The sequence below is a fragment of the Mesoplodon mirus genome (genome assembly GCF_964341445.2).
Source record: "Mesoplodon mirus genome assembly, chromosome: 1".
Taxonomy (NCBI): Eukaryota; Metazoa; Chordata; class Mammalia; order Artiodactyla; family Ziphiidae; genus Mesoplodon; species Mesoplodon mirus.
In genome coordinates, this window is record NC_138976.1 from 36820372 (window position 1) to 36847722 (window position 27351).

At 35.3% G+C, this 27351-nt stretch overlaps 1 protein-coding gene across 1 annotated transcript in view; it reads right to left on the bottom strand.

Annotated features, from left to right (window-relative positions):
• The window catches only part of SHOC1 (shortage in chiasmata 1), a gene marked incomplete at its 3' end in the record, with an annotated part of 84624 nt that overhangs the window by 46073 nt on the left and 11200 nt on the right, over positions 1 to 27351 (bottom strand). Inside the window, exons 5-15 of the mRNA XM_082623180.1 lie at positions 20637 to 20821; positions 13423 to 13588; positions 13108 to 13219; positions 11813 to 11963; positions 10756 to 10857; positions 9568 to 9676; positions 7501 to 7595; positions 6521 to 6763; positions 5100 to 5513; positions 1828 to 1947; positions 671 to 847 (exon numbers count right to left, since the gene is read on the bottom strand). Coding sequence (XP_082479306.1) covers positions 671 to 847; positions 1828 to 1947; positions 5100 to 5513; positions 6521 to 6763; positions 7501 to 7595; positions 9568 to 9676; positions 10756 to 10857; positions 11813 to 11963; positions 13108 to 13219; positions 13423 to 13588; positions 20637 to 20821 — 1874 coding nt within the window. The remainder of the gene's footprint in view (positions 1 to 670; positions 848 to 1827; positions 1948 to 5099; positions 5514 to 6520; positions 6764 to 7500; positions 7596 to 9567; positions 9677 to 10755; positions 10858 to 11812; positions 11964 to 13107; positions 13220 to 13422; positions 13589 to 20636; positions 20822 to 27351) is intronic.

A 27351-nucleotide genomic window follows, 5' to 3' on the forward strand; every position in this document is an offset into this window, starting at 1 on the left:
TCGTTGCCTGAAGTCTAGGATCTTAAAAACTGTTTCATCTATTTTGTCTTTGTCTTTTTGTTTGTTTGTTGTTGTTATTTCTGGAAGGAGGGTAAATTCAATCCCTGTTACTCCATTTTGGCCAGAAGCAAAAGTCCAGGATTGACTTTAATCGATTTACTTTTTGACCTCCCCCCACCTTTTTGGGAGGGACCTAAGTGGTTCAGATACTAACAATAATAGGGTTAATTTGGTTTCTCCAATAGGAATCTGTCAAGTAATATATATGTCAACAAGGAGCTTTACTGAGGAGCAATGCCAGATGATACAGGTTTCCCCCACTATCTGAAAATAGAGAGTTCCTATGAAACCTTTTGTAAGCTGAAATGGAGTAAAGAAGCAAATACCTTTTTTCATAAAAACGAAAATCCTCTTTGATTTCTTTCAGTTAGTGAAAACAGATATTAATGTAGGTCTTCATAAAATCAAAGTGACATAAAGCAAACATGAAAAGCAGACAACACTTGTATTTCTTACCTTTTTATCCTTGCTTAGCTGATATTCCAGCATTGGTCTATGGGTGCCATATGCTGAATTACAGTTATGCCTCCATCTATGACTAATTTCTGCATTTTCTAATAATCCATAAATTTATATCCTTTAAAATAATGTGACTTTTATTTGTACTCACCTTGGTGAATAGCATCACTTATTACTTTTTCTTGTTCTTTTAAGAGGAACCTTGTTTGGTCAAAAACGACAGTGTCAAATTTCCAGTTAGCAGCAGGAAGAGTACAGAGGCATACAAGTTTTTTTAAGATAGGAGAAGCTGCTGCTTCTAGGAGACAGTATGCTTGGCACTGGCTATCTGCAAAAATAAAAGCATTAAAGGCAGTGTTTTTATAAGGATGGTATGTTCTTTTTGACAAATCAATCATACATGTTACTTCATGGAAATCTGAACTCTATGCAAATTCTTTTCTGAGTTAAAAATCATTAGATTCTATAGAGGCTTATTTTAGGATATTTATTCTAAATAAACTAGTAAAAACAAAACAAAAAAAAACCCTCTGTAGAATTAATATAATTTTATGGTTATTTTGTTTATTTGAAAGGATTTATTCAGTGACTAATTTGGCAGGGCAAGTATGCGGAAGAGAATCACATAATTTTTTTCTTTTCCCTCCACTATTAGCTTACAAGCTTAAGATGAACACATTTATAACAATGACAAATTGTTTTTAGTTTTCACTAGAATATCAATATTTAAAGATCTGCATTGTCATCTAAAGGTCATAAATGAAATTTAGCCAAAAGAATGAAATGATATTCAAGAACTAGTGTCATATTTCCTTATCGATTTTAATAGTGAGCATGATGTTCTTAAGCAGGCTGTTCTTTAGGGGTCAATGTAAAGAATATTTTTCTTTACAGCAGAACAAATAATTTTAATTGGTATAGGAATCAATAATAACTTATTTACACCACCTTGATGGAGGGTAAGAGAACAGAGAGAGCAACCATCAACAGTTCATTTTTCCAGACTGGGAAGAAAAGTCTGAGTGAGGAGTTGCAGTTTGCTGTTCTCTGATGCGTGTAGGGAAGCAGCAGTTTAAATGAAGGAAGAAATAACACTTAGTGGACTGGAATAGGGCGATGGGGAGGGAGGGGCAGAGGCAGTGAATAAGGCACTCCAGGTTTGGAAATAACCTGAAAGTAGGACTGGAATGAAGAAATATCTGAAACAAGTGAAGAAAATTACATGGAAAATAAGGTGTGTCTTAGATACCCAGGAAAGGGCTTTCAAATTTACTTAATTTGAATGAATTTAAAAAGCATAATGCATACCTGATGCTTGAATTTCAATGACATTATCTGCTCTCCTTTCCTGATTTGCTTTCTCTAGTGTTTTATTAGTACAAACAATAGGATTTTCTTCTTGAAGAGTTAAAGAACATTCTTCTTTGTCTTGAAGTTCTAATAAAAATATTAATTTGCATTGTTCAGGGAAACTTAATGTTGATTAAAATGCTCTCTTGTAATATGATCATAATTGTTAAAATTCTTTGAAATGCATCAGTATTAAATTGAGCAACTATTCAGGTCAATGGACTTATTGTGCTGGGTAGGAAGCTGAATGGTAATAAAGGAAGGAACTTTGGCATCAGATCAGTGTTTCAATCCCAGTTCTGACACTAGCCTCAGTTTCCTCATATGCAAAATATTGATTAATATACCTACTTGGAATATTGTTATAAGGTGTTATAAACACCAAGGATGATTCCTGACACCTAAAAGGCACATACTGTTCTACTTCATTTCTCTGTGACTGTCCACAGACCCTTCCTCTGTTACTAATTCTCTCCTATGCCCCAAACCCTACCTGTCTCCATCCTTTCTTAATAAGGTCATTTCTTACTACTTACCCTTTAGCTCTCAGGCATTTTCTACAGGAAGCCTTATAAAACTGCCCACTCTACTTCCAGGCCAGCAAAGTGCCTCTCCTTTTTGTTTCCTCAGCACTCAGCATAGTCTCCTGGCACTGACAATGTTGTATGGAAATTATCTGCATGTCTGGTCCACTCTATTACACTGTAAGCTTCTCAAGGTCAGCAACGTTATCATGTTAATCTCTGATATGTGATTTAGTGCCTGGCACACAATGTTCAATAACTGTAGTTTTCTTCCTTCGTTTGTAAGTATTGTAGAGGATTTAAAAATATATATATATATAATTTATTTATGATTAGAGTTATATTAACTAGATTGCAATGTTATCCATTAATAATATGATTACAAGATAATTTTAGAAAAACATTGTCATCTTGAAACGTTTGAATATATGAGCTTTAAATACACAGTGAAAAAAAAAACAGAGTAAAATATCCTAAACTAGCTTTTTATTATTTTCAAGTATACTTTTTATTAACTATAAGTAATTTAAATAGCTATGATTAAATACTACAAATTATTGGAGTTTTTGAGGGGAGCTAATAAGTTGTAGCATTCTTTCTCACCCCTGTATCAACAAGAAGTAAAATATATATCAAAATATTACCTCTGTTACTAATAAAAACTAAGTTGGAGAAAGGAGCTTAGTTTGAGAGTCAAAAGAGCTTGTTAATTAAACAACAGAATTAGAGTTCCCTACCCTGCCCCAGACTATACTGGACTGGGCCAGGATTCTGCACTATTGGGGAACTGCTTGGGAAAGATTCATAACATAGAGAAGCAGAGGAGAATGCCTGTTACTTGTGAGGCAGCTCATTCCTGCAAGCTTATGCCCAATTTATTCTTTTTCAAATTTAAAATACAGATAATTAATTCCAGTTCCTCTGGGGGAAACACATTAAAGGGCAAAGAGGCCAGGAACATATGATTGAGGAAACATCAGGAGTACAGAGCTTTCCCACCTAACATCAGTATTCCTTTAATTGTTTAATTAATGGCTAACTTTTAAAATAAGAAAATAATATTTTTATCTTTTTCTCCTTTCTTGTTGCTTTCTCTCATTTTCTGTTGCCAATATACCTTGTTACAAGACATCATCACAAGTATGACAACCAGAAAAGGATGTCAGTGCTAATTTTGGATTGGTTTCCTTTTTTTTGTTGTTTTTTTGGCCTCAGATATGAATAGAATCTGAAAACATTCACAAACCTGAAAACAACAAATCTTTTTAAAATTCCTATTTATGCATCACATTCATAAGATAAATCTTTATATTTTGCTCATTCTTTCATGTAGAAATTATGCTCTGAATTATGGTGCAAATTGGTTAGAAAGATCTGTTACATATAGAATTGTCACCTAACAAGGTAAGTTATAATGTGGTCAAACAATTACATAAAAAGAAACTTTATGACTAATATATATAAACATAAAGGGTCACAAAATTCTGAGATCTTTAAATACTTTTCTGAATTTTTGTTGAATTTTTCATTGTGAAAATGCACTGATGGACAAAGTAATATAACTTTATATAGAACTATAAAAGGCTGTCATATCATGCTGCACACAAAGAACAAGCATTCTTTTCTGCTTTTCTATGTCATGACTTTTTCCCAAGCAGCTCCCCAACCATGGGGAATCCTGGCCCAGTCCAGCATAGTCTGGGTCTGGGTAGGTACTCTGCCCAATTCTGGTGTTTAGTTAGCAAGCTCATCGGACTCTCAAACTAATTTTTGGTATATATTTTACTTCTTGTCTTGTTTTACAGCTTATTCAGGGGCAAGACCTTGTGTACATTAACAGTATCAATACATAGGACAGTAAGACCTAAGTATACTCTAACTCTCACAAATATATATATATATATTTGTGTGTGTGTGTGTGTGGTATGCGGGCCTCTCACTGTTGTGGCTTCTCCCGTTGTGGAGCACAGGCTCCGGACACACAGGCTCAGCAGCCATGGCTCACGGGCCCAGCCGCTCCGTGGCATGTGGGATCTTCCCGGACCAGGGCACAAACTTGTGTCCCCTGCATCGGCAGGCGGACTCAACCACTGCGCCACCAGGGAAGCCCCACAGATAAATATTTTTGAACTTATTTCATTTGGGTAATCTGTGTCAAACACATTCTAGAATACTAGAATTTTTTTCTTACCAGAAGTGAAATGATATGATGCATTATACTACTTTGATATGTTTATAAGCGATGAATATAAAACAGTTACAACTCAAACAGAAACTCTTTGATAAAGTTAAAAAGAGTAATAGGCAATCAAACAGGCAAAAGGTTCTTAAGTACACATTAAAATACAAGTTAAAATATGGAGGTAGAACTGTGAGCTGAAAGAGAAAAAAGAATGGCAGAATGATCAGCAAAAGTTAGAAATGTTATGAATCTGTATGACCAAGTTGTAGAAAGTGAGTTTTTACAAATAGTGGCTTTTCTTAAAAGTTCAAATGCACTTTTAAATTTTTTGGAAAATACATATCTACATCTATATCTGTATATCCCATATCTATCTCCATATATAATGTGTCATGAATCAATGACTCTGACTTTGAAGAATAATGTGTTTTATCTGAAGAGCTTTATTTCTTTACCTTCTATAATAAATTATACATTTAGTCCTTGAAGCTATCATACCTACACCAAAATATTAAATTACTCACCATCTTTTCCATCATTGTCTGTGACTTCAGTCTTTGAGGTACAAGTCTTATACTTATTTCGCAGCATAATAAAGTCATTCAAAAGGTCCAAATTATTCTCCTGTTTTTTATCATGTTTAAAAGATGCTTCTTCAATTTTGGAAGAGGAAGATGATTCAGTAGATGGTACTGTGCTGTCAAGTTCCAAGTAATCTTTATTCTCTTTAGTTCGGATTATTCTACAGCCTAGTTCTAGGTCATTCTTTGGTTTTTCTTCTTTTCGTGGTCTTTCAACAGCGACATATTCATCAGAAAAATAAGAGTCTGTTACTTCTTTTGCCAGAGGTGGAGTCTTTTGTGAAGGTGATAAGTGATCATTTGTAGATATCTCAATAAGTTTAATAGGTGAGGAACATCTTTTATGTTCTAGCCATGCTGAAAACAGAAAATGAAAATATCCAATGACTTTCATGCCTAAATGAATGTTCTACTAGGGTATTAAGATAACCTTTAGTTCTGGGTTCTTATTAATATAATTTGATCCTTTTGAGTACTTTGTTTACTGCTTTTAAAATCAATTTTTGGTCTGAATAAAGTAATTTTTTAAAGGATAAAAATTCAACACCTCTTTTTCCTACTACTGGAGCTCAGGTTACTGAGCAAAGAAAGAATTCCAGACTATTGTCAATAGTCTAACAACAAGTCATAGCCTTGGAGCTATCATACCTACAGTTATTCTAAGGGTCAAAAACTTACATACAGGGCTTCCCTGGTGGCACAGTGGTTGAGAGTACGCCTGCCGATGCAGGGGACACGGGTTCGTGTCCCTGTCCGGGAAGATCCCACATGCCGTGGAGCGGTTGGGCCCGTGAGCCATGGCCACTGAGCCTGCGTGTCCGGAGCCTGTGCTCCGCAACGGGAGAGGCCACAACAGTGAGAGGCCCGCGTACCGCAAAAAAAAAAAAAAAAAAAAAAAAAAAAGACATTTTTGTCTTCTTAAATTATACAAGGTAACAAAGGAAGATTTTCTGTTGTTGAAGAGAGATTACTAGATATGATTGAACACTTAAAGCTCAGCTGTCAGGTTGAAAAATAACAGTGCTGGTTTGTATCTAGGCTGATGTAAACAGAAAATGGGCTAGAAATTAATCATTTATAAAAGAAAACAAAGACACTAATTGAAAATGGCTAGACATTTAAAGCTGAGACTATAGAATTTTAGGACAGAAAGAGATTTAATGATTAGCTAGTCAAACTTCCTCATTTTTTCAAGCAAGAAAATGAGGCTTAGCGAAGGTCAAAGTTATACATTCTGGCGGAGCCAGAGCTATATTGAATGTTGGAATTTAGTTTTATTTTCCCAATAACCTAGTGGAAAGCCAGTATCTAACATCTCATTCTGAAAATGTTTACACAAGTGATATTTACTATTACATACTTACATTCTAATTGAAGCACATTAGTAGGCAAAAATGTCTCCAGTTTACTAGCATCAGAAGATAGATTATTATGATACAGATATGTACTTAGATGTTCCAAAGTTTCTGTCATTATCAGATTTAGTCCTGCTTGTTTCCACCACTCTGCATTTTCAGGATTAACCACAAGACTTCCTTCTTCAATAGAAAATATCTTTTTAAAATCTACAACTGGATATAGACTGTTGGGCTCTTCAGTCCTTGGCACTTAAAAAACCACAACAAACCAAAAAACAAATAGTGAGAAACAGTCCACAGGGCAAAAAAGATTAAAAAAACACAATAAACAGAACCACACTGGAAATTTCTTACAAAATAGATTTTTACAAATTAGAAAAAAAGTAAAATAAAGTTATGTCTAGTATTTCATCTTCAAGATGCTAACATTTGTAAAAGTCCAAAATATTATAGCAATAGAAGTCACATAAAGGTTTAGTTCAACTTACAGAAATATCATGAAGTTAAAATTATTCTACTATTTAGTAGGAGATGGAACTATTATTTTGTTTGACCATTTTAGTAATTACTAAATTAATACATTCGACAATATTTTGAAGAGTTAATGTAAGATTTATTAAATCAGAAATTCCAATTCATTATAATGAGCTTAAACAACATGATATATTTTATCAGGTTTTTATGATGACTATCATTTTAAATATTTTGACACATAACTTTCCGCTTCATTACTTTTTAGCCTAAGTAGGGACACAGAATATTGTATGGAGGAACTGAAGTAGCACAACTACTTAATATTATTAACTGCATTACAAGCCTCAACCCAAAATTAGGATTATAAATTTTGAAATCCTGATTTTGGAATGGTGCTTTTTATAATGACAGTATTTTCAATAATAATAATAATAATACTGACAATACATTTCTACTGATTGTACCTTTTATCTATACTTTCTATTTAGCATTCAAAATCAATTAACCTTTACCTCTAAACAAAAATGGATTCAAACAGCTTCTGCAGCTTTCTGATTGCCACACCATACAGTATTTGTTAGCTGATTCTTCAGCAATAAGCAAACTACTGAAAAAGCAGAGTTAAAGTTTAATTTATTAATTATATTGTCTTTTTGCATAATAAAATTTCAAGAAAAGTATTTTTCTAAGTATTTTCTACACTCAAAAGCACGTCAGGGCTTCCCTGGTGGCGCAGTGGTTGAGAGTCCGCCTGCTGATGCAGGGGACATGGGAAGACCCCAAAACAACCCTATGAGGTATGTACAAATTATTATCCCAGTATTACAGATAAGGAAACTGAGGCACAGGGCAATTAAGATCACAAAGCTAGTAAATGACACAGCCAGGCAATCTGGCTCTAGTTCAGGGCTCTTAACTACTTATTATGGGCTGAATTTGTCCTCCCCAAAATTCATATGTTGAAGCCCTAACTCTCTGTACCTTAGAATGACTGTATTTGGAGCTAGGGCCTTTAAAGAGGTAATTAAGTTAAAATGAGGTGATTAGGGTAGGCTCTAATCCAAATAACTGGTATCCTTTTAAGAAGAGGGGATTAGGACATAGACGTGCATGGAGGAAAGACCACATGAAGACAAAGGGAGGGGCTTCCCTGGTGGCACAGTGGTTGAGAATCTGCCTGCCAATGCAGGGGACACGGGTTCGAGCACTAGTCCGGGAAGATCCCACATGCCACGGAGCAACTAAGCCCGTGTGCCACAACTAGTGAAGCCTGTGCGCCTACAGCCCATGCTCCACAACGAGAGAAGCCGCGATAGTGAGAGGCCCGCGCACCGCAATGAAGAGTGGCCCCTGGGCTTCCCTGGTGGCGCAGTGGTTGCGAGTCCGTCTGCCGATGCAGTGGACGCGGGTTCGTGCCCCGGTCCGGGAAGATCCCACATGCCGCGCAGCGGCTGGGCCCGTGAGCCATGGCCGCTGAGCCTGTGCGTCCGGAGCCTGTGCTCCGCAGCGGGAGAGGCCACAACGGGGAGAGGCCACAACGGTGAGAGGCCCGCGTACCGCAAAAAAAAAAAGAAAAAAAAAAAAAAGAGTGGCCCCTGCTTGCCGCAACTAGAGAAAGCCCTCGCACAGAAACGAAGACCCAACACAGCGGAAAATAAATAAATAAATAAATAAATTAATTAATTAAAAAGGAAGTTTAAAAAAAAAAGACAAAGGGAGAAGACAGCTATCTACAAGCCAAGGAGAGAGGCCTCAGAAAGAGTCCAATCCTGCTGATATCTTGATCTTGGACTTCCAGCGTCTAGACTGTGAAGAAATAAATTTCTGTTGTTTAAGCCAGCCAGTCTATGGTATTTGTTATGGCAGCCCTAACAAACCAATATACTGCTACACTGTATTTCATGGTAGTGAGTGACAATAGAGGCAGTGTCACTGGTAAGCATCCACTGGCAATGTTCTAAGCAGATTGTTTAAATTTTAAATTTTAAATTAAAATTTTCAAGTTGTTTATATTTAATGGTAATATATTCACATTCAAAATACTAAAAGTATAAAAGAGCCTAGCTTGATCACTTACTAGCTCCTATATTGCCAGGTTACCCAGTTCCCTTCTGGGCTCAACCAACAGTACCTGATTTTTGTGTGCCCTTCTAGAGATATTCTATGCATATAAAAACAACTATGTACATATATATTCATATATTCCCTTCAGTTGCTTACTATGAACACCAATTTAATCTCTTACATTTTTTTCACAGAGCTATCTGGGAAATTGACTTTATATGGGGAAATTTAATTAAAGATTGCTTCTTCTTCTTCTTTTTTTTTTTTTTTTTGTGGTACGCGGGCCTCTCACTGTTGTGGCTTCTCCCGTTGAGGAGCACAGGCTCTGGATGTGCAGGCTCAGCAGCCATGGCTCATGGGCCTAGCCGCTCCGCGGCATGTGGGATCTTCCCAGACCGGGGCACGAACCCGTGTCCACTGCATCGGCAGGCGGACTCTCAACCACTGCGCCACCAAAGCCCCAAGACTGCTTCTTCTGAATTGCAATTTGAGTTCTAGATTTAATCTTTACTTACATTTTACAAGCAGAAGAAGATGGAAATTTCTGAAGTTCTGCACATAATGAATTCACTGAAGAATGTTGGTTTGTTAGGTGTAGATGAGTTAATGGCATTTCTAACTCTACTAGAATATATAAAAATTTTAAAAATCATGTTACATAAACATTGAATAAAATTATGTATAATTCATAACTTTTTGTAAGCAACTATTATGTTTGATCATTGTGTTACAACAGAAATTTTCAATCAAAAGAAATTTGGGTTATTTGAAACACAAAATAACAGTTTTAAATTTCCATCCATATAAAGGATTACACATATACCACATGGTGTCTCAACTATGATACTAGTGATTTTTAAAAAATACATTGGCAACTAAGCTTTATTGTTTACTATATAAGATAAATTCTAAGACTTTATGTGTAATAATGTTTTCAATTCTGACAACTTATGTTTTCAGTACTTAAGAGGTAGTACTATTTTTATCTCCATACTAAATACTGGTGATGTTAAACAAATAGTATTAATAGACAGTAATTTTTCACCTTAAAAAGTATGGAGTCTAGGTGGCCTAGCACAGAGTTATATCTTTTATAAGGTGGGCTTGAAAAACTAATCCTCATTTATCATAAGTTGTCAGTGTGTTTCTGTCACTTTCATAAATAAAGCAGTATACTTCCAAATAGATGATTAATATGATCAGATATAAATGTAACTAAATAACAGCATCATCAACATAGTTAGGGAGCAATAAAATCTGGCATTACACTGGAACAAGAGATGATTCTGAGATTCCAAATTTGGTAGGATAGTGATAGTAACAATAATGATGGGATTGCTTTGGGGATTAAAAAGTTAAATTTATGAAAGTATAACAAGGGTCAGCAGGACTGCTAATACTGAGGTAAAATATAAAGTTCTTTTTAACTGAGCTATAAAATTACAAGATTTCTATTTTTAATATTAATGCTATTTCCTCCATTCCTCTTCCTCAATCTTTGTAACTCTCCTCTTTTGATGCTAGAAGGATGTTAATGATAGTAACAAATGTAAAGGGATAGATAAAAGAACAACTTGGCTTGCAATAATCAAATTTTAAACATGAAAACTGTCTCATAGTAGACTTTATATGGAATGTATTGTACTTTTACATCATATATAGGTATCCCCTGATAAGCTCCATGATTTATTCAAAATTTCTACCTGGTTCCTTGTACTCTGGTTCACACTGACTTTGAATGGCCAGAGTTTCTGTGGAGCTGCATTTTATATCCTCAATGTCAATTCCATGCTTGATAGTAAGATCTGGGAAAAAAAAAAAAAGGAAAAAGTCTACTACCAGCAAAAGTACTATGATATTAGTTTTTCTGTAATCTTGTTCATTCTTCAGTGGCAATGATTCTGAGTACACCATTTAGTACACCATCAGGGCCAAGTGAAGGCTGGGAGTGTAGCACCACAGTCATTCAGTACATTCACCTGTCCTTTTCCATTACCATGCATAGATTTGTGTCCTTCTAACAAGCCCATGGGCCACCTGCAGTTTTGAGCTCTGCTAGATTTTCAAGTTCTGGTATAAGTTTGATCTATTTACTTAGGTTGGCTTTTCATTACCTTGCTTGACTTGTAGGCTCATCAGTAATCCCCTTGATTTAGTCTTGTCTGCAAGAATTCCTTCAAGTCTGTTGATGGCAAGCATCCCTATTCTCAACGGATATCACAAATCCCCCTTCACTCCTCCCTAATATTATTTATCTTCGATTATTTCAACTGGAATGTATGAGAGAACAGGTAAATATTTGGGCTCAAATTATATTAAAAGACTTCAACAATATTTACTAGTCTAACTGGGAAGAAACCATCTAAATTCTAGGTTATGACTCTACCAGTCATCTGATTCCATGAATCATAACCTTACTCTGAGCTTCTAAAGTCAGCATAGAAGTTGTTAATGCTTTGTCACTATGTGTAAGAAAATAACTCAAAAAAATTAATACAGTCATATGTGTTTTAGCTCTATTTTTATAATTATCTTGAAATGATTAAATTAATTTCAGAGACATTTTAAGCTTGCAAGTGTATAAAGAGGAGACAATGAGAAAAGTGTCTTATCAAGAATAATTTTGAGATTTCGTTGTGTAAACTTACAGGACACTTTAAAAATCTGAAGGTTCAGAAAAAAGTTTAATGAACAAGAATTTTTATAACAAATATTATTAAGTAGTTCTAACAAGTAATAGATGTTAAATTTAACTCTCACCTCTTTTGAAAAGCTTTTCATTTTCATCTACATAATTTATTATTTCTGGCATTAAATTTAATGACTCCTTCAGTTCTGAGAGTGATGGAATATCAACTTCTTGTTCGAGGCTTGTAGATATTAAGAATTCACACTCAGGCAAAATTGATGCCTGAAATAACATATAGGTAAAACTAGTTTTTAGTGAGGTTTTCCAAATAAATATTTCTGAGTTCATAAATAGATACATTTGCTTAATTGGTGTACCAAACTTTAAACTAAACCCACACTCAAAAACTTTAATGCTCAGTATACATTTTATTTAAAAAGTAAGTGTAGGGGCTTCCCTGGTGGCGCAGTGGTTGAGAGCCCGCCTGCCGATGCAGGGGACACGGGTTCGTGCCCCGCTCCGGGAAGATCCCACATGCCGTGGAGCGGCTGGGCCCGTGAGCCATGGCCGTTGAGCCTGCACGTCCAGAGCCTGTGCTCCGCAACGGGAGAGGCCACAACAGCGCGAGGCCCACATACCGCAAAAAAAAAAAAAAAAAAAAGTAAGTGTAGCAGCCAAAAAATTATACTACAAGCAATGTTCTCTCTGAGTAATATCCTTCATGGCCACTGATTACATTAGTGACATACAATATCCCTAGATGCAGAAGTATCTTCTTTTATGTTAATAACAAATTTTCAAAATTCTAAATTAGAAACAATCATTGCAGCAAATGAGAGCTGGTGAATGGAGAAGTAAAAAGAGCAGATGCAATGGAATGGATCTTTACTGCATTCCACAGAATTTATTTCTCTTTCATTCCTACAGAACTGGATTCTTCAACAAGTGAGACTGTATGTGCATAACTCTCAGAATTAACAGGGGAGAAAGAGGGAGACTGGAGAAAAGGGGCTAATAGGTGAATTAATATTTTTACCATGTGTGTTAAAGTTTTTAGTAAAAAAAAAAACCTTTAAACGCCTTAAGACCAATATATATATGACCACTTAATGTCCTATACCAGGTATATTGATGAAAATTATTAAAAAATTCCCTGTACCTGGGCTGTACACCAGACCAATTAAATCAGAATATATCTGAGTAGGATCCAGGCTTCAGAATTTTATTAAAATTTATCAAGTACTTCCAATGTGTAGCCAAGGTTTAGACCGCCGTCTCTGAAGTAAATTTGACTCCTTCTTTGATACACGTTCAACCCGTTATTAAGTCTTTTTAACTTGACAATAGTAAATGGCCAATGTATATTACTACATCTTGTAAAAGTGTGATTTACTTTTATTTAAAAATTACTGAAAGCAAATATTACAGCTTCATTTAAACCTACTGTATCTTCTAGCGTCTCCTGACAAAAGTTCTCCTTATCCATGTAAAAATCCTCCACAAAACCTTTCATATCTCCTTGAAAAGAGGAACACTCCCTTAACAAAAAATAAAACATTAAATTAGTGTTTACTAAAAGCAAGGTACATACCAAATGCAGTTAATCAAAATACATAGTGATTAAAATTAGAGTTGAGGTAAACAATGATAAAATACTATGATTGATAACATCTAGACTTGTGAGCATACAAAGAATATTTTCTTCTCTTAAAAATATTCACAACACTGGGCAATTAAGTACCTGAAAAAATCAGCTTCTGTGAAGATCTGTCCTTTGAAATCTAACAGGGGATCCTTTACCAAAAATAGTTTTAGCCGACTCAACAAAGTATGCGAAGTTGGTAGCTGATTTCTATAGGTCATCAAATAATTTACAAAAATTATTTCTTCATCATCAATAGACAAATCTGAAAATAAATAAGAAATATAAAGGAAGAAGAAGAATCTAAAAGTTATACAAAAGGATCTAGATAGTTATTGTAGTCAGCCATTGATACAGTCGGGGTTTTCAAACGCATTTTAAAAATTGATTGATTGATTGATTGATTGATTTAAAGTATAGATGATGTACAATATTATATAAGTTACAGGTGTACAATATAGTGATTCATAATTTTTAAAGGTTATCCTCTATTTATAGTTATTATAAAGTATTGGCTATATTCCCTGTGTTGTACAATATATTGTTATAGCTTATTTTATACATAATAGTCAAACACATTTTAAATTCTTTAGTTCTTCATTGTACTGTGCAAATAAATCATGTAGCATAGTACTGGTACGTAGGCAGAAGCTCAATAAAATTTAACATTTAGTACACTGAGTAGTAACCAAATGTCCTGAAAGAGTTGTAAAGGCTCATATTTTTTTCCAACAAAATTAATGTAATCAATGGAGGAAAATATCTTGTGGTCTTATGCCTCAAAATAGCCAGGGTTAGCCTCAGCAAGACTGTAAAGAAATAAAAGCATTTGACTTTTGCTGACCCTAGTGTTTTCTTCTCTGTAAGATTTTATCTCTTAAGGTCTCCAATTCATCCCCAGAGACTGACATGTAGGGAATGGAGATGGTCTAAAAAGCGTATAAATGAGACCAACTCTGATTCTAGCACGCTAAGGTTGTTCAAACATGTTTGTTACAAAATTAATTACAATGGAAGCTGTGTAGTGAAGTATCTACTAGAGAAGTGTGACACAGCTTACATATTAGGAAACATGACTGCTAACAGTTAATTGTTGGAGTAGGTTTCTCCTCTCTATCCCCACCCTATCGTGTTTGGGTCACTTTAGAATCTTAGCTAACAGTATCAGTGCTTTAGCAGTTTCTAGGCCCAGGAGGGAACATAAAACCTACTCCCATTCCTCAATAATCTCTGAGTGGAAAAAGAAAGAGGAAAATATAAGCTCAGATGAGGAATTACTCAGAAAACCAAGCTCCCCAAAGCAAAAGCCACCTTGAAGGGGAAGCAATGGTCTCTTGTTTTGGGCAGTGGTCTTTCAGTTAAGTAATTTTAGAATTGTATGAGAGGATAGCATGAAGTGATGTCTCCCATGACCAGCTACATCACTGGTATACATGTGCTTAATAAATATGTGGTGTAGAGTAGAGAGGCAGGGACCATCTCTTTGCCTAGTGCTAACTTAAAATACCAAAAGAGAACCTGTTGTGTAAACTAGCCTCCTAAGAGATTATTTATCTGTTTATTGGAACCTGTTAAGTTCTTGACAATCCTGTGGCCAAGAGCTTCCCATGCATGACACACCGCAGAAAGCTAGCCAGAATCAGTTCCATGTCTAAGCAGGGTTTAGCTGAGACGATTTAAAGATGGTTTGTTTGTAAATCCATTCTGTAAGTACTAATGAAGTCATGTTAACAGTAAAAACCCAAACAGCATTCATTTATATCCCCATCTCCACCTTCCACTTTCAAACACAGCTCCTCTAGCCGTCTTTCCTTCCTAGAGGCTCATCCTGGTATTTCTGGGAGTCCATGAGGATGTCTCATATCAGTTATGAGGTCTTGTTTTCTAACCACCTTTTTTTTTTTAACATCTTTATTGGAGCATAATTGCTTTACAATTGTGTTAGTTTCTGCTGTATCACAAAGTGAATCAGCTATACGTATACATATATCCCCATATCCCCTCCCTCTTGTGTCTCCCTCCCACCCTCCCTTTCCCACCCCTCTAGGTAGACACAAAGCACCGAGCTGATCTCCCTGTGCTATGTGGCTGCTTCCCACTAGCTATTTATTTTACATTTGGTAGTATATATATGTCCATGCCACTCTCTCACTTCGTCCCAGCTTACCCTTCCCCCTCCCCATGTCCTCAAGTCCGTTCTCTACGTCTGCATCTTTATTCCTGTCCAGCTCCTAGGTTCTTCAGAACCATTTTTTTTCTTTTTAGATTCCATATATATGTGTTAGCATACAGTATTTGTTTTTCTCTTTCTGACTTACTTCACTCTGTATGACAGACTCTAGGTTCATCCACCTCACTACAAATAACTCAATTTCTCTTTATGGCTGAGCAATATTCTACTGTATATATACGCCACATCTTTATCCATTCATCTGTCGATGGACACTTAGGTTGCTTCCATGTCCTGGCTATTGTAAATAGTGCTGCAATGAACACTGTAACCACCTTTTTCTGTTGGAGCCACTTGAGGGCAGCATCACACCACAACTAATGTTCTTTATAACTATCAATCAAAGGTTTTACCAGGGGTGTTATTTCCTTATATTCTAAGAAATCCATCATACCTTGGATTTCTTACCTTATTACCACTATTATATGTACTAACACAGATATGAGGAGACTGTTTTCCCCTATTGTAGAGGAGTGTTAAATTGTCACGAGGAAACAAAATTTTGGCTAGTTAACTATGAAAAAAAGCAGAAGGAAAGAGGTCTACTGACAGGAAAGAAGATAGGGTTGTTCTTTGCAGAAGATACCTTTGTCTACTTAGAAAACCCAAGATAACGAAATGAAAAGAACTGAGTTCACTAAAGTGTCTGATAAAAATTATAAAATCAATGGTTATCAAATATATGTATATAAACCTAGTAAAAAATTAATGAAAAAACTCATTCATCATGGCCACAAATATGCAAATATTGAGGAATAAACATAACAAAAATGTGCAGAAAGTATATGGAGGAAACCATAAAATGTTACTGAGGAGCATTATCAATCAATCAATCAATCAATAAACTTGAAGACAAGGCAAGATAAACCGTTTTCCTGGCTAAAAAGACTATCTATGGTAAAAATTCTAAAAGGTACCAATAACATTTCGATATCTCAAGTGGTCTATCTTGGAACTTGGAAAACTGATTACAAAGTAAGTCTGGAAGAATATAGATGTGAGAGTAGGAAAAAAATGAGGAGACTATTAATACATGTTACACTAGTGTATTAAGTAGTTAAAACTGTATGATACTGACACAATAATAGGTAAATCAATAGAACATAATAGAAAATCCAGAAACAAACAGTAATGTGGATGAGGATTTGGCATATGATGTAAGTGGCATTTCTAATCAGTGGGGAAAGGAAAGAGTATTTCATAAAAATATTGGGACAACTGCCAAAACATTTAGGAAAAAAATTTTTTATTTTTACTTTTAAACATATGCTAAAATCTTGAAGAAAACCTCAAACAAAATATGAATAAATATTTATTTAATCCAAGGAAGAATTTTCTCAGTATTAAAAACAATGAAAGAAATCATAAAGGAAACATTGACAGGACTGGTTAGGTTCAAATTAAACATATTTGGGGTTATTGATATCTTTGATACATAAAGATAAAATATAAGAATAGAAAAAGAGACAAAGAAGAGAATCATCTCACAACATAAAAATATGCAAATGAACACTAAACACCAGTAATTTTAAAAATGCAAGTAAAAATATAATTTTTTGCCCATCACATTAGATAAATGTATTACAACATCAATAGTAATGATGATAAGGCTGGCATGAATAGGGTATTCTCATACCATGCTAGTGGACATATAGCCAAAAAATGCTTACATCAATAATTTCATTTCCAGAAATTCACTCTAAGGAAATAATTGGAAGTGGAAACATAATGCAAAAAATTAAGAAACAGAAACCTCATTAAATAGAGTTGGGAGATGATCAGGGGAAGCTCTCATGCTCTGCTATGATAGCAGAGCCCAACAGAAGGAAGACGCCTCTTCTTTCCTGGCAAGGACTCAGCCAATGAAAAGCCATAGACTCTTTGTTTACTATAGCCCTCCCAACTTCCTTTTCCCCTCTATAAAAGAGTTCCCCCGTTGCTGGGCAAGGACTTACATGTGGCTCACCATGGTTGCAGACCTGGAATTGCAATTCTCTGCTGATCCCAAATAAACCCATCTTTGCAGGAGAAATATCTGGCAATCTATTTATTTCAGGTCAACAATACATTTAGGAACGTACTTTAAATTAAAAACAACATTAATTGGGAAATCTATAATACATGAATAAGATTAAAAGCTGCAGTCATTAAAAGCCATGATTTGGAAGAAAACTTAAATATATGGTGAAATGTTCCCAAAATACTGTTAACATTTAAAAATACTATAAGGCAATAAGATCACAATAGTAAAACAATTTTGTTTAGATTATAGGATTATAAGTTTTTAGTAAAGGGACATTCTATGTACATAAGATGTAGGAAAATATAAAATTCGTTAATAAAATTTTAAATGAATGAGGACTGATAAAATTCAGTCCTCATTCATGATCAAAAGCTCTTAGCAAACTCAGAATAGAAGAAGCTTCCTCAACCCAATAAAGTATGTAAGTTTTTCTAACGTTTCGCCGTTGAAAGTGATGTAAATATTGAAATAATATTTACATCATTTTTAATGGTGAAACAAAGTATTTCCTTTACTGTCAAAACAAGACAAGGATGGCAACTATTACTGCTTCTGTTGAACAATGTACTGGAGATCCTAGGCAGCACAGTAGTACCAAAAAAGATATAAATGTTGTAAAGGGAGAAACAGATGTCTAATGAAATCACTATCTCGAAGACAGTCTTCCCACGTTCACTGCAGCATTATTCACAATAGCCAACAACCTAAGTGTCTGTTGAGAGATGAATGGGTAAAGAAAATGTGACACACACACACACACACACACACACAGGGAATATTGTTCAGCCTTGAAAAAGGAAATCCTTCCATTTGCAACATGAATGAAACTGGAGGGCATTATGCTAAGTGAAATAAGTTGGAGAACAACCAAAACTACCACATGGTATCACTTATATACAGAATCTAAAAAAATTTTTTAATTAAAAAATAAAAAGCCAAACTCATGGAAACAGAGAGTAGAATGGTGGTTGCCAGGGGCTGGAACTGGGGTGTGGGGGAAATAGAGAGAGGTTGGTAAAGGGTACAAACTTGCAGTTATAAGTAAATAAGGTCTGAGAATATAATATATAACATGGTGATTATAGGTGATAATACTGTAGCGTTTAAATTTGCTAAGAGAGTAGAACTTAAGTGTTCCCACCAAAAAAAAAAAGAAGAAAAAATAAGGTAAATATGTGAGGTGATGGATGTGTTAATTAACTTGATGGTGGGAATCCTCTCATAATGTATACGCATATCAAATCATTACACTGTACACTTTAAATACATTACAATTTTATTTGTCAGTTATACCTCTGTAAAGCTAAAATACATGTGGGTGCTTGATGAAGATAGGGGGCTGCTGCTTTTTATTATAAACATTGAATAACTATTTGACTCTCTAAACTATGTACATGTACAATTTTTAAAAATTAAAAATTTGTATTTGTTTATATATTCCTGGGATGTCTAAAAGGATATTCATAAAAATGGTTACATTTATTGACAAATAATATGTGAATATTATAGAAAAATTAGTACATATCAACAAACCAACAAACAATTAAAAAAAATACCCACTGTTTTTATGTCTTAAAGAAATATGTTTGGAATTAACTTATAATTTAGTAATAACTATATTTCTTATAAGACAGAGCAAATTTACAGTATCAATTGAATCTCAAAGTATAATACATTCCTTTCAATTTAGACAGTGAGACCAAAGTATCTATAAATCTGGTAGCAATCAATATAACTGCAAGGAAAATAAATGGAATTGCAAATTTAAATTTATAAAGTGACGTCAAATGACACAGGACCCTTAAGGAGATATAGGATATGGACAATTCATATGTATTTGGGAAACTCAAGCATATTTTCATTCGGTGTATAATAGTTAAAGAAGCTTCTGGTTCTAGCTGATGACAGATACTATGAAATTTGCCAATAGATGCTTCTAGCTTGCCACATTAATATAGTAACAGCTGTGGTTGGGTAGCCTGTTATTTTTTACAAATCATATCTTTACATGTCTGTATATATAATTTGATCCCTACAAAATTGTTTATAAGAAATTAAAAGAATGAATTAAAAGAAAGAAATTATAGAAGAAAACTGAAAACCACAAACTTTTTAATAACTGTCAAAATTGTACCACTTTTTAAGAGTAGATTTAGACTATGATCAAATCTTCTGACTCCAAATTCAGGCTCTTCCTATTATAGCATACTCTCAAGTTTAGTCTTTAATGCAATCTCTATCTTCTCAAACTATAAGAGGGATTTAACTCTCTCTATATCACACACATATCTGCCAACACTAAAAATTTTATACACCATTTATGTATCTACATAAAAACAGCACTAAAAAAACCAAATTATTTTTCATGTTCAAGCTAAAGCATATCTTAAATGATAGTAGCAATTATATAATGGAGACATAAGTTTTTCAATATAAAAAGGAAATAGGTTGTTATACATACAAGAAAGGTAGTTCTCAGCAAGTTTTTACACAGTTGGAAAAATTTATCACCCTCTAGTAAGATGAGAGATTTGGAATATAGTTTGGATAAAATGTATCTTTAATCATTACTTACTGTAAATTTGTAAAAACGGAGTGAATTTCTTGACCTAATACTGCAACTCTTCTATCTCCACTTTGAATTATGTTTTCATATAAATTAGATAAGATTGAAAATCTTTAGCATATTTGGGAAAATAAAATATAACTATCACTTAATAATCTGCTAATTTAATGTTACACCAGACTGCTGTGTCATCAGATCTGTACATAGATGCTAATATCATAGCAATATGTTGTGAGTAACATATGATCAAACCTCTGAGGCTATTCTGAAGCTCAGCACACTTAAACTCCAAAAACAACTACATTTACAAAAAGGGGATTAATATGAAAGAAAATATTTCACTAATGTGAAACTTAGAATTACAATTTTGTGAGTGAATACCCTTAGCAAAATAAAAAATTTTTAAATCCAATAAAAGAAAAAAAATCACCGAAATGAAAATTTGTATATTAGTAAGAAATGTTTTATAACAATGGAAATAACAAATGTTTTACCTTGCTTCTGTTCTTGACGTAATGGATATTTTTCTAAGCAGTTGACAAGTGTAAAGACTTCATTGTAGTCCTTATGAGTATATAAGCTGGCTTCTTCTACTTCAGTTTGGGAGTCTGGGTTTGAACTTGGAACAATTTCCTCAGATTCACAGCTAAGCTCGGTCACCATTCCTGTAACTGTTTTCCTGTGACATTAGAAAATTACTGATTTTGTGTATGTCCTATTTTAAAACATCTTTATTAACAAGTAGTATATGTTCACTGTAGAAAATTATCAAATTCCAACAGATCCAGAGAAAAATTACCCATAGCTCCACCACTCAAGAGATGAATTTTAAAATTTTGTATTTTCTCAATTATTTTGGAATATTTTAAAATAAAAGTGGATTCAAGTACATAGTATTCTGTAACCTGTTCTTCTTCTGCTAAACAATGAAGCATGAGCACATTTATATGTCAATCAATGTACATTGACTTCATTTTTGAGTGGATGAACAAGAACCCATTGTATTGGTAAATAATAATTTATTCAACCAGTTCCCTAGTTTTGGAAATTTAAACTTGTAATTGTTTGCTATTATGAGCAACAATGCAAGGAATATCTTTGTGCACCTGTTTAATCGTTTTCTCAAAATGCAGTTCCTAAAAATGGAAATGATGAGATTAAAGATACATAGATTTTTAGACTTTGCCATGCATTGCCAAAATGCCCTTGTGCTGGATATTGAATGTCTGCTTTTCCATGTCATTATCCAACGTTTTACATTCTGTTCTACAACCTTGGAGACTGATCTCTGTGAACCAACTAGGCTCCCTTGCTCTGTCTTCTGGTTGCGCTCAACCAGTGGAAGCAATGGCAGGAGATCAAAGGTGGGAAAACAAACAGGTTGAAATATTATTCTTTCCAAATCTTTCCCTCCTGGGCCACAGTTTGGAGAAGTGGCTGCATTCTTCTACCAACAGTTACATCTTTTATCAGACAGCCTCTCTCCCATAGTTGCAGTTCTTACTGTTTTGGTTACTGCTCCTTCAAGCTTAGGGTGGTAACAACTTCCAGCAGTTGTTAGTCCTGGGAACTTTTTTTTTTACTCCCTTGACCCTGCCTGTACCTTGCCTGTTTCCTGATTGATCCAGGTATATCTGCCATTGTCTAATCATTGGGGTATTTGGACTTACAAGAGATCTTTCCATGGATTTTTGCAACAGATAAAGATATTATTGGCAATTTAGCTACACATTCTGATATACATTTTTTATGATATCCTAAAATATGTTAGCCTTAATAATTCTCTGTACAGACTGAAAGAACCAAAATCAATATAATTCCCCAATGTAATTAGAGAAAAATAATGAACATGTCATACCCAAATCATATATAGAAAAATCTCTAAAGTTTCTGCTTTACTCTTTAAGAAAATACAAGGTACAAGAAAAAATATTTCAACTCACCCAGGTCCATATTACTCAAAAGAACAGTGATTCCTATGTGGATCTTTATAGACTTCTAAATTTAGTGCTTAGATAACTGCTGTTTTTGTTTTTTTTTTTTTTTTTCCGGTACACAGGCCTCTCACTGTTGTGGCCTCTCCCGTTGCGGAGCACAGGCTCTGGACGCGCAGGCTCAGCGGCCATGGCTCACGGGCCCAGCCGCTCCGTGGCATGTGGGATCTTCCTGGACCAGGGCACGAACCCGTGTCCCCTGCATCGGCAGGCGGACTCCCAACCACTGCGCCACCAGGGAAGCCCTATATAACTGCTTTTTAAAAAAATAAATATTACTGACAGAGTCAGTACTTTATAAAAATCCTTGGTACTATAGTTTTGAGAAAACTCCATCAATTCTCTTTCCCTAGATATAAGTGAACTGTAAAGAGCAGTATTTCCTGCATCTCCTCCTTGTCCAATATTATCTGTTCTTTGTTCATTGGTGCCACTCCCTCTGCCTAACTTGTAGTGCTGATGTTTCCCAGGCTTCCAGTCTATATTGTCTTTGCTTTCTTTCCATATCATTCTTTTTGAGTAAATTCATCCACTGCAGTTCACTAATTCCTTAACTTAAATGAAATATTTATTGAGTGTCTACAATGTGCTAACACCTCTTTAGGCACTGGGAGTGGAATGGTGAACAAAACAAAGTTCTTGCCCTCATGAAGTTTACCTGCTAATGGGACAACAGACAAACATATAAATAAGTAAATAACATAATGTCAGGTGGTGAAAAACTGTTATGAGTGAAATAAAAAGAGATATTAGAACATCAATTAACAGCCAGAGGGTTGACAAAAGGTATATTTTAGAGAGTGTAGTTAGTAAATGGCCTTCTGAGGAGCTACAGCTACCTGAATAATGGTAGGGAGTAAGCCATACAGAGGCTTAAAATAGGGGAGCAAGGTTGGCATAGTTTCTAAGAAAGGCAGAAAGGTCAGGGTGACTGGAATTGAGTACCACTGATGAAATGGATAAACCACCAATAACTGAGACATTTCATGATCTGATTTATGTCTTAAAAAAAAATCACAGGCAAACTCTTAGAAGAAAATATAGGAGTAAATCCTTGTGATTTTGGTTTAGGTAAAGGCTTCTTAGATATGACACCAAAAGCACAAATAACAAAAGAAAAAGTAGATAAATCGAACTGCATCAAAATCTAAAAATTTTGTGCTTCAAAGGATACCACCAAGGAAGTGAAAAGACAATCCACAGGAGAAAATATTTGCAAATCATATATCTAATAAGGGACTTGTATCTAGAATACATAAAGAACTCTTAAAACTCAATAATAAAAAGGCACATAACACAATTTAAAAATGGCAAAGGACTTGAATAGACATTTCTGCAAGGAAGATATACTAAAAGCCAATAATTACATGAAAAGATGCTCAACATCATTAGCCATCAGGGAAATGCAAATCAAAACTACAATGACATGCAATGAGCCACCCACCAGGATGTCTATAATCAAAAAGACAGATGATAACAAGTATTGACAAGATATAAATAAATTGTAACTTCATATACTGCTGATGGGAATATAAAATGATACAGCTGCTTGGAAAACAGTCTGGCAATTCCTCAAACAGTTAAACACAAAGTTACCATATGATCCAGCAATTCCACCATTAGAGAAATAAAATCATATGTCTGCACAAAAACTTGTCCACAAATGTTTATAGCATCATTACTCATAATAGCCAGAAGGGGGAAAAAAATATTCATCAACTGATGAATGGATACATAAAATGTGGTATATCCATAAAATGGAATATTATTTGGTCATAAAAAATGAAGTGCTGGGAATTCCCTGGCAGTCCAGTAGTTAGGACTCCATGCTTCCACTGCAGGGGGCAAGGGTTTGATCCCTGGTCAGGGAACTAAGATCCCTCATGCCATGTGGCCAAAAAAAAAAAGGGTTGATACATACTACCAAATAGATGAAACTTAAAAACATTATGCTAAGTGAAAGAAGCCAGTCACAAAAGATCACATATTGTATGTGTGATACTGTGATTTATAACATGAGATATATATTTGGTCTTCATATCCGTTTCTGGCACAGATCTCCTAAAGCCATTGGAATTTCCTAAGTGATGAGAGCGATAAAGTTATCTTTGGTTATGTGAATAAGGTGACTATCTAGCAAGGAGTCTATCTAGCAAGTTGATTGAACCCAAAGAGGGGGTTGTTGGAACCTCCAATCTATAGATGGTCAGTCAGAAGCACAGGTGATAACCTTGCAAACGGCATCTAAAGTGTGCGGTGCGAGGGCAGTCTTATAGAACTAAACCCTTAACCTGTGGGATCTGATGCTATCTCCAGGTTGATAGTGTCAGAATTGAGTTGAATTGTAAGACACCCAGCTGGTGTTAGAGCATTGCTTCATGGTGTGGGGAAATCACCACCACCACCACCCCTGCTGGGATTGGTATATGATTTTAGTTAGATTCCATTTAAAAGAAATGTACAGAATAGGCAAATCTGGAGAGGCAGAAAGAAGACTAGTGGTTGTCCGTCCAGGGTAAGGGGGAAAGAATAGGGAGTGATTGCTAATAGGTACAGAATTTCTTTTGTGTTGATGAAAATGCTCTAAAATTGATTGTAGTGATGGTTGTACAACCCTGTGAATATAATAAAAACTGTTGAGCTGGACACTTTATTTTTTAAATTAAAAAAAAATTTTAAAGATTTTTTGATGTGGACCATTTTTTAAGTCTTTATTGAATTTGTTACAATATTGCTTCTCTTTTATGTTTTGTTTTTTTGGCTGCAAGGCATGTGGGATCTTAGCTGCCCAACCAGGGATCAAACCTGCACCCCCTGCATTGGAGGGCAAAGTCTTAACCACTGGACCACTAGGGAAGTCCCAGAGTTGGACATTTTAAATGGGAGTTATATGGATATGAATTATCTCAATAAAGATGTTATATAAACCAAACCAGAGTATAGGGTGTGAAGTCATACAGACTAGGGTTTGAGGGTTTGAATCCTCACTCCAACTATTGACTAGCTACATGTCTGTGGGCAATTGACTTAATCTGAGTCTTAGTTTCTTACATGTAATGTTGGGATTGTAATACCCATCTCACATAGTTATTATGAGGTGTACATGAACTAAATATATGTGCAATGTCCTGTATTCAACTGCATTCATCTGAATGCAGCAAGCCACAGAGGAATAGAGAATGTTGTTATATGTTCTTCCTCCTGCTCTAGTTGGCCATGAGCTCTGTCCTGGAAGCTAGGAAGCTTACTGCATGGTTCTCCATGATCTTTTTGCATTTTGCCCTTGTCTCCATAATTCAGTAGCCTCAACTCCTCCTTTAGCCTGTCCATTAAGATATCTTCATTTTTTTCAAATTTCTATATTTACCCTAATATGTATTTATTTGTTAGGAATTTAGCATGTCTTTTCAAGTATGCTGGTGGTCTTTTTTAAAAACAAATTAGAATAGTTATTATTTTTATTAGTGCTCTATTGCAAGTTGCATAGCTGTGACTACAGAAGCTAATTTTCCTGTATGCCCTGTTATTTTTAGTGTGCAGTTTTGAAGAACATAAGGTTTTTCAGGACACGTGGCAGAAAATGCCTATATGTTAAAACAGTATACCAGCAAATTAATAAAAGTAAAAAAACTGAGGTCTTAGAATCAATATTAAGTAACAAAACAGGAAGAAGAAACAGAGGTGAGAAAGAGAGGAAAAGCAAGGTTTAGGAAATCTATGTAGTGCTAATGATCAGAATGTTTATTCTTAATTTCCATTAGGTAACAAAGCTCCCGAATTTAAAATTAAATTTTGATGTGGGAAATCTCTAAACCTTCTGCTCAATTTTGCTGTGAACCAAAAACTGATCTAAAAAGTAAAGGCTATTAAAAATTAAATTTCACTTCATGAGATAAACTTGAAATTAATGATGGCTAAAACACAAACAAAAAGTCTCGAGGCTAGAAGGTCATGGCTAGTGAGACAGTTTCACAATTCATCAGGGACTGAGGCTTCTTTTGTTCCACTCTGCCATTGGTAGATTTAGTTCTTATCCTGTATACTCCAAGGTGGTTGCTGGAACCAATTGTTACATCTGTATTCTATCAATAACATCAGGAAGGAGAAAAGTGAGGAGAAAGACACACCACTCCCTTTTAAGGACATTCCTCAGAAATTGCATAAGCGTCTTTTGATTATATGCTTTGGGAAGAGCTCAGTCACGTGGCTACAGGGAGGCAGAGAAACATAAATTTTATTCTAGGTGGTGCCACAGATTCCACCTTCTTTGCCATGAACATGATCTTGGTACTGCAAAATGGAGGGTCAGATATGATGGGGTGCCCATTCCTTCAGGGCCTCGCATTTCACTCATACAGGAATCTTTTGTTTGAGCCTGATCATTGCCTTTGTTGAGTAATTACTGCACATTTTTGCCTCTATTCAGACGGGCTGTTTCCTTTGCCTGAAATGCTTTCTCTCAAGTTAGTTTCTCCTTTGTCCAGCTCAAGCTCAGTTCCTACTTCTTTGTGAAGCTGATCTCTTCTGCTTATAAAGGCACAGCCCTACCAATCTAACTCTTAGGGTGAAAAGAAATTTTAGAGAGCATCTTGTATCTTGTAACTCAAAGTAGGCTCCTGGACCAGCAGCTTCAGCACACTTCAGAGCATATTAGAAGTGCAGAATCTCAGGTCCCAACACAGACTGACTGAATCAGAATCTCCATTTTTAATAAGATCCTCAGTGATTCATATGTACATTAAAGTTTGAGAAACACTGACTCATCATCATTATACTGATACAGAAAGTGAGGATCAGAGAGAGAAAATGAGTTGTTGAGGAGTCAGTACTTGACTTTTCAAATCAAGTCCACATCTTTTATTTCATAGTGCAGAGCTCTTTTTTTTTTTTTTTTTTTTTTTTTTTTTCTTTTTGCGGTATGCGGGCCTCTCACTGTTGTGGCCTCTCCCGTTGCGGAGCACAGGCTCCGGACGCGCAGGCCCAGCGGCCATGGCTCACGGGCCCAGCCGCTCCGCGGCATATGGGATCCTCCCAGACCGGGGCACGAACCCGTATCCCCTGCATCGGCAGGCGGACTCTCAACCACTGCGCCACCAGGGAGGCCCCATGCAGAGCTCTTTTTACTACACTTTTCTGCTTCCTCCCTGCTCTAGAGTTTAGTCATGTGATAGATACTTTGCATTGACCTTATACCTTGTGATAGACCTTTTGATGG